Source organism: Amyelois transitella, chromosome 9 (assembly GCF_032362555.1).
Source record: "Amyelois transitella isolate CPQ chromosome 9, ilAmyTran1.1, whole genome shotgun sequence".
Lineage (NCBI taxonomy): Eukaryota > Metazoa > Arthropoda > Insecta > Lepidoptera > Pyralidae > Amyelois > Amyelois transitella.
In genome coordinates, this window is record NC_083512.1 from 11,310,218 (window position 1) to 11,318,327 (window position 8,110).

Genomic DNA, 8,110 nt, shown 5'->3' on the forward strand with positions numbered 1-8,110 from the left:
ACCGCAGGATTAATCAAATTGTAAAATGTTATTGTCAATGTCACATTGATTGAATCAATGAAATCGACATGGTCTGCAAATAGAGTACCTACTGTCCCCGGTGTAATTTATTTAATGTAAAGAAGAGGAAACTAAATAAATGGGTGTTTATCGGGATTAAATATATTAATTTCTTATAAGTTATATATAATTTCCTCATTGTAGTATGTAAGATTGAGTTTGTTTAGGTTTTCTACGTTGTTAAGCTCATAGGTTGTTTTTTGTTGTTTTTGCCATAATTTGAATATAAATAGTGCTGATAAGGAGTTGTTTGTCGAGTTCAGACGTTCAAGGTAACTTATTATGTAATTTTATTCATAGCTGTTATCAGTTCGATCAATTAGAAATTGAAATACCTTTGGGTCATGTTTGTGTAGGAAGCCGAATAGGTTAACAAATGTACACAATATTGGTACCTATTTATATAGTCAAAATTCTATGTTAATGTCATAAATTATTCATTGTAAGTGGTATTTTAATTCACCAATAATACACATACTGTAGTTAATTTCAAGTCAGTCAGTGTTTTTTAAAATAAAAATCATTGTTATTGGAAATATATTTAATAGGTGAGATGTCTAGATTGTAACATAATGCCTGTGTATTAATCTTAGAGGAGGTGAAGTCTTTAAAAACTGAAAGACTAAAATATACAAGCTCTATATTATTTAAGAAGAGTAATAAAATACTTTGTTTATCATTAGTATGCCTTTTACTAAATCTGCTCATAATAAGATCACATTATTATTTACATAATATTTTTTTTCTATGTCTATGGTTAAGTGAAATAGAATTTGATTTTTTTTTTTAACTTTACAGATGTTTAAACTAATGAAAACTAGTCGAACCATTTCATTTGTGTTCAAACGCACAATGTCTTCTCAAGAGCCGGATGTGCTATGTGACACTCTGAACAATGCTGGGGTAATGACACTGAATCGCCCCAAAGCCCTTAATTCATTGAACGAGTCCATGGTCACCAAGATGTTAGCCCAGCTCCGAGAATGGGAGAATAGCAAGACCATGGTTATCGTAAAAGGAGCAGGGGACAAGGCATTCTGTGCCGGTGGAGATGTCAAAGTTGCCATAGACAAAGTTATGGGACCAAGATTCTTTTTTACAGAGTACAATGTCAATTATTTGATTGGGAAATATAAGATTCCGTATATAGCTCTTATAGATGGCATCACAATGGGCGGTGGTATGGGTGTTTCTGTCCACGGAAGGTACAGGATAGCAACGGAAAGGACAACTATTGCGATGCCAGAAACTAAAATAGGATTGTTTCCTGATGTCGGTGGGTCATACTTCTTACCAAGGCTGCCGGTCAACCTTGGGTTGTATTTAGGTTTAACTGGTAAGAAAACTAGTTTATTTTATATTAATAAATACAATAATAGCTTATACAATATCCGTGATATAGATAGGTAATAATTAGCAAGCAAAGGTATGAAGGGGAAAATTACTATTAACAAAAGTAATTTTACATATAATTACGTCTGTATCCCTTGGATAGACAGAGCCAACAGTCTTGAAAAGACTGATAGACCACATTCAACTGTTTGGCTTAATGATAGAGTTGAGATTCAAATAGTGGCAGGTTGCTAACCTACCCCTTAGGCGCCTTTAACAACATCTATGGGAATAAGATGTGGTCCTATTCTATATTTTATTGGTGCCGGGAATCACATGGCACATAAAGTAATTTTAATTAAAACAAAGACGTCATTTATCCATGCGAAAATAATAGTTAATTAGATACAACGAGTTATCATTATCAGGAAAATATTTCATAAATGATAACAGTGATAATTCGGAATAATCATAAAACAAAGAACAAAGATCAATATACCAATATTGATCTTTGTTCTTTGACTGTAAACAAAACAATTAGATACATATATTTTTGGGTGAAAACGTCTATACCTACCTTGGAGTAGTTAGATACCTACTAATTTAAAAGACTGTTGGGTCTGTCTACCCCGCAAGGGATATAGACGTGACTATATGTATGTATTTTTACGTATGTATCAAAAGAGAAAAAATTTGCTTTAAATGTTTTCACAGAAAAAGCTACTGAAGCGATTTTGATGATGTTTAGCACAGAGACAGAAAAACGTCAGGAGTATACATAGGCTACATTATTTTTCTGTAAGAGATAGTATATTAAATAATATTTCAATTTACAAATGACAAGTAGAAATCAATCATATTACATAATATAAACTTGGGATTCTTTGAGGCGATGGTGTAGCAACCTGTCACTATTTGAATCTCAATTCCAACATCAAGCCTAATAGCTGAACGTGGCCTTTCAGTCTTTCCAAGTCTGTAAGCTCTGTCTACCCCGCAGGGGATATAGACGTGATTATATAATATGCTATAGTATAAAATATTTTTTTTTATTTTCAGGTGACAGATTAAAAGGCCAAGACGTTGTGAAAGCCGGCATAGCCACTCACTTCGTACCCAGTCGCCGCCTTTACGAACTCGAGACCCTGCTGTCTCGGTGCTCCAACGATGTGGAGATCAACTCGCTTCTAACCAAGTTCAGTGAACCACCGGTAGAGTTCTCGCTGGCACCAAACATCAAGCACATTAATTATTGCTTCGCCGCGTCTACGGTGGAGGAGATTATTGAGAGACTGGAAAAGGTTAATAATGAGTGGTCGGTTAAGACTATACAGGTATGTTTAACTCTTTTTCTCTCTTATATTTCCATCTCTTTCTTTATCATTAATTTTTCTACATACATACATACATATGGTCACGTCTATGTCCCTTGCGGGGTAGACAGAGTCAACAGTCTTGAAAAGACTGAATGGCCACGTTCAGCTATTTGGCTTAATGATAGAATTGAGATTCAAATAGTGACAGGTTGCCAGCCCATCGCCTTAAAGAGGAATCCCAAGTTTATAAGCCTATCCCTTAGTCGCTTTTCACGACATCCATGGGAAAGTGATGGAGTGGTCCTATTCTTTTTTGTAATGGTGCCGGGAACCACACTGCACCTTAATTTTTCTATGGGTGGTTTATCCTGTCATTCATGAAAGTTTGATGTCTGGCCGATTAGGTCTTAGCACTTTGCAGTGACTTCACACACCTTTACTCTCAACTCTCATTGTGTTCGTTAGAATTTCGGGAAAACCTTTGTACGTTCCTTAAGTAATACATACATACATATGATTACGTCTAAATCCCTTGCGGGCTAGACAGGGCCGACAGTCTTGGTATGTCTTGATAGTGGCCATGTATTTTAACTTTTTAGACACATACATACATACATATGGTCGCGTCTAAGTCCCTTGCGGGGTAGACAGCGCCGACAGTCTTGGTATATTTTGACAGTGACTGTGTATTTTCTCTTTTAAGACTCTAAATCAAATGTGCCCCGGATCGCTGAAAATCACGTTACGGGCCATGCAGCGCGGCGCTCAGCTGGAGCTGGGGCAGTGCCTCAAGATGGAGTTCCGCATCTCCTGCTGGGCGACGCTGCACAACGACTTCCCTGAAGGTAGATATTGTCTTTTATACATACATAAAATCACGCCTCTTTCCCGGAGGGGTATGCAGAGACTACCTCTTTCCACTTGCCACGATCTCTGCATACTTCCTTCGCTTCATCCACCAAGGTAAGGTATAAGTACCAACCTACTATAGGTTGGTACCTTACATAAGGGAGCGTTCAAGTATTACGTAACGCAATTTGGGGGGAGGGGGGGTCTCGTGAAACGTTACGATGCGTTACAAGGGCGGGAGGGGTCTTTCTTACAACACGTTACGTAACATTGTTTTTCTTAAATAAAAAATTAGGGAATTAAAACTCCCAAGTTGGCAACCCATTTACGTTTTACGGGGAATCCCTCGATTGTATATTCTGGTCGTCAATTTTACTTTGTTCTCGCAAGTTGGCAAACCTTTTCGTTTATATTTCACGGGGAATCCCTAGATTGTATTGTACGGCATTTAATGTTGTTTTCGTTGTCATTGTCAGTATTTGTTAGTGTTTATGCAGAAGCACATTGCTGTAGACGCTGTTATTAAAGTGAGTTCATAGTGTTCATACTGTAATGTCGTCAAAAGAGGGAGAGTTGTATCATCAGTTGTTCTTGGCCTATAAAGGCTCTAATGCTGCCTTGCCAGCGCAACTGTGTCAAAAAAATGCCAACGCAATTTGGAAAACGGCTAAAGAAAAACTAAAAAATAAAGAAAAGTTTATAGAACATATAAATGATGTTATACGAGAGTTGAAGGTGAAGGCCACGAAGGAGAAAGCAAAAATGCTTAGTTATTTTACACAGGTAAGTTTACTGCTAAAATGTAATAATGACATAAGTATTATTACACCGTGTTCGGGACGATATACCTACATTGACTTCAGAATGTTGTTAAGCCCATTGAAATGATCATTTTTTATATACAATTTAATGAATTTTAACTTTTTTCGATTTGCAAACAAACTAAATACTAGGATATAATACGCAGGTGGTGCGGATTAAAAATCTCTTGTTTTATTTAGTATTATTACCGCAAAGGCAATTAAAAGTATACCAAGGATAAAAACTATAACTTTTTGCAACTTTAGGGTAAAAATGGTCACTTGAGTGTTACGTAACGTTTAGAGAGGGGGGGGGGGAGGGATACAGAAAAACGTTACGGTGCGTTACAAGGGGGGGAGGAGGGGTTAAAAATCTTCAAAAATTGCGTTACGTAATACTTGAACGCTCCCTAAAATAAGACAAAAAATTACTAAATGATAGTCGTACAGCCTAGATGCCGTCAGGCAGCTTGAAAATCGTATATAGCTAGAAGTTAAAATACGCTTTATACATACATACATATGTACCTATGTATGTATGACTTATTATGGTTGACTAAGCAGATATACATGGAGGGTGTGGAGGGAAAGGTCGGAGTGGGAAGACCTAGACGAACGTATCTTGATCAAATTAAGGACGTCCTGGCAAACGGTCAGGTCAAGAGTACCCGAAACCGCCGAGCTTGCATGAAGAGAGTTACGAATGTGGATGAACTGAAAGAAGTATGCAGATCGTGGCAAGTGGAAAGATGTAGTCTCTCCCTCCCCCTCCGGGGAAGAGGCGTGATTTTATATATGTATGAATTAATTTTTGTATAATACTTTACAGGTGTACGAGCCCTTTTAATTGACAAGGATAACAGCCCAAAATGGACCCACAAAACTGTCTCCGAAGTGGACGATGACTATGTGGAGAAGTTCTTCAAGAAACTGCCTGACGCTAAGGAATTGAAGTTCTTTGATGAGGAGTCTAAGCTATAAGCATTTCGCGGTTCGCAAGCGCTTTGAGTCTTATGAATAATGGCTCTGTCTACTCCGTGTTAAGAGAGGATATATGTGTTTTTAATCGCTCGGGAAAAGGTACAAAAATATTATTGTTCTCGGGGCTGTTTTTTTTTTAATTGCAACAATATAGTCTGAAAATAGTGTCATCATAAGATTTGTCAGCAACTATCTGACGACTAGTAGGAATGTAAAGAGTTGATTCGTTCATTCCTTCACTCAATGATTGAACGAATGAATGAAGTTCAAAAATAAATTCTATCTATCTAATTTGTTTTAGTTATGTAGGTATATTGAATGTACTTGGTAAATTAATTTGTTCAATTATTTAATGAATTAACGGCGTGGATGTGATATTTTACTTTCCACATTTAGGTACCATGGGTTTTTAATTCAATTGAATTTTACGGTTTGCTGTGTGGTTCCCGGCACCAATGCAAAAAAGTATAGGACCACTTCATTTCCTTCCCGTGGATGTCGTTAAAGGCGACTAAGGGATAGGCTCAAAAACTTGGGATTCTTTTTTTTAGGCGATGCGCTAGCTACCTGTTACTAGTTGAATCTCAATTCTATCATTATGCCAAACAGCTGAACTTGGCCTATCAGTCTTTTCAAGGCTATTGGCTCTGTCTACACAGCAAGAGATATAGACTTGACGTAGGTAGCTAAAAATATGCCTAAATGTTTATATACTTAAAGTGCCTTTTATAATCATGATGATAATTTCCATAGATTTCTTTATCAAAGAAATCTCACCTACTAGATTTTTGAACTTCAAAAAGGAGGTTCTCATTGCGATTTTAATTTGATTTAATTTTATACTCCAGTCGTAATTATTATAACACACGCATGGTGTTAAAGTTGTGTTCTATTGCATTTTTTTTTTAAATAAACCGAATTGTGAAATTGAATTTACATAAGTCTGCGTTTCTTCCATATTAGGTATTAGGAAATAGATTTAAGGAAGTATCTTTTTTATATAAGTTTTATTTTTATTCTTATATTAAACTTATATATTTAATTTTGTGGCCTTTCAGCAGTCTGACTGCAAATAATGTGAATTTTTATAGAATTTATACTTAATGTGGTTAAAACCAAATTTTTATAATAGGTGTATATCTTTTGTATGAATTTTGTAAGTATGTATGAAGATATAAAAGATGTAATGTTGTTGTTGAATGCTGTGTTAAAATATATATTAGTCCAATTTAATTATGCATTTTATTTAAAAGCCTCTTATATAAAAATGTAAAGTTATAATGTCGAACTCGGATGAACATGCAAACATACAAAGTTTTGCATGTAACTAAAATTATTTCATCGATTGAGCTAACCCAAAAAGTAAATCAGGACTTGTGTTACAAAGATACCATATTTTAAACCTACAAATAAAAATAAATAAATATATAATTACGGGACAAATTACACAGATTGAGTTTAGTTCGAAGTAAGTTCGAAACTTGTGTTACGAGATACTAACTCAACGATACTATATTTTATAATTAATACTTATATAGATAAACATCCAAGACCCAGGCCAATCAGAGAAAGTTCGTTTTTCATCATGCACTGACCGAGATTCGAACTAGGGACCAACAAAGATATTTATAGAGGTTAAAACATCTCACAGGCTCTATAAATGGGAAAGTATATGTTAAAACGATGAAACCTTTCGAGACAAGGTAGTGCCCTTGCGCATCGCTTGTCTCGTATTGGCGGAGACACATCCGTGCTCTCAAATACTACCGGTGAATACGTCGCAAGCAAGAGTGATGAGACACAATTTATAAATCCACAGAATAACTACAACCTTTATAAAGACTAGTTTTACAATTTCAAAAAGGTCGTGGGTTTAGTTATAGACATGATATTTAGCAAGTAACCGCCAGAGGATAGCGAGCTACTTAACTTAAGCTCTGAAGTAGACCTAAGGTAAAGATCCAGGGCGCGCGCGCACTTATATAAGTGTGCCGGGCGGCGAAGAGGGAAGATCATGACGGTATGACGTCACAACAAATTGACAATTGATCTCGATGCTAATTAGAAATAAGTAAATGCTTGTGCCGTGTGGTTCCCGGCACCAAATAGAAAAAAAGAATAGGACCACTCCATCACTCTCCCATGTCGTAAAAGGCGACTATGGTGTAGGCTTATAAACTTGAAATTCTTCCTTTAGGCGATGGGTTAGCAACCCGTCACTATTAGAATCTCAATTCTATCTTAAAGCCAAATAGCTGAACGTGGCCTATCAGTCTACAAAACTGTTAGCTCTGCCTACCCAGCAAGGGATATAGACGTGATTATATGTATGTATGTAAATGCTTGTGACTTTCTTGCATTGCATATAGCCCCAGAACAGCTGGTGTTAATAAAAATACCTAAAGCTTTGAAAGCTCTTTACGTCGTTTAGCTTTCGATACCCAAGCACCTGTAGCACTTAACCCGTTTACAAAGCGCTGACTACTCGCCTCTATAACCTTCTTGTCGGTAGTGATGCACTTACCTTTATATCGAGTATCGATGAAAAAATAATATAATAATTATTTTATTGAGAGAAACTTCGGAAAGTGGATCGAAGCGTCAATGGACACAAAGAGGGTATTTCGATCGACGAATTAAGACTTCTGAAAGATACCTTTTTTCGACAGAATGTGATATACTTAGACTGATCGCTTTTAAGTGTACGTACGGCTTGGCTTAGAATATTTTTGTTTTGCTGAAAATTTAATGTCATTCGTAAACTTAACTTTA

At 36.3% G+C, this 8,110-nt stretch overlaps 1 protein-coding gene across 3 annotated transcripts; it reads left to right on the forward strand.

Moving 5' to 3' along the window:
• Window positions 1–83: 83 nt before the first annotated feature.
• Window positions 84–6,571, forward strand: LOC106132491 (3-hydroxyisobutyryl-CoA hydrolase, mitochondrial). 3 transcript variants are annotated; one of them, XM_013331929.2, is made up of 5 exons: window positions 84–332; window positions 859–1,396; window positions 2,452–2,726; window positions 3,412–3,553; window positions 5,187–6,571. In XM_013331929.2, exons 2-5 carry the CDS (start codon window positions 859–861, stop codon window positions 5,336–5,338), a joined length of 1,107 nt encoding a protein of 368 aa, XP_013187383.1. In that variant the 5' UTR covers window positions 84–332; the 3' UTR covers window positions 5,339–6,571. The 3 variants fall into 3 exon arrangements, with proteins under 3 accessions (XP_013187383.1, XP_013187384.1, XP_060801835.1); XM_013331930.2 differs by lacking the exon at window positions 84–332 and adding an exon at window positions 363–502; XM_060945852.1 differs by lacking the exon at window positions 84–332 and adding an exon at window positions 588–608.
• Window positions 6,572–8,110: the final 1,539 nt, after the last annotated feature.

Bases quoted from the DNA above. Each gene is read 5' to 3' on its own strand.
- LOC106132491 (XM_013331929.2), top strand. From the start codon at position 859: ATGTTTAAACTAATGAAAACTAGTCGAACCATTTCATTTGTGTTCAAA. The intron at 2,727-3,411 runs GTATGTTTAACT...TTCTCTTTTAAG, and splicing joins GGTCGGTTAAGACTATACAG to ACTCTAAATCAAATGTGCCC. The intron at 3,554-5,186 runs GTAGATATTGTC...AATACTTTACAG, and splicing joins GCACAACGACTTCCCTGAAG to GTGTACGAGCCCTTTTAATT.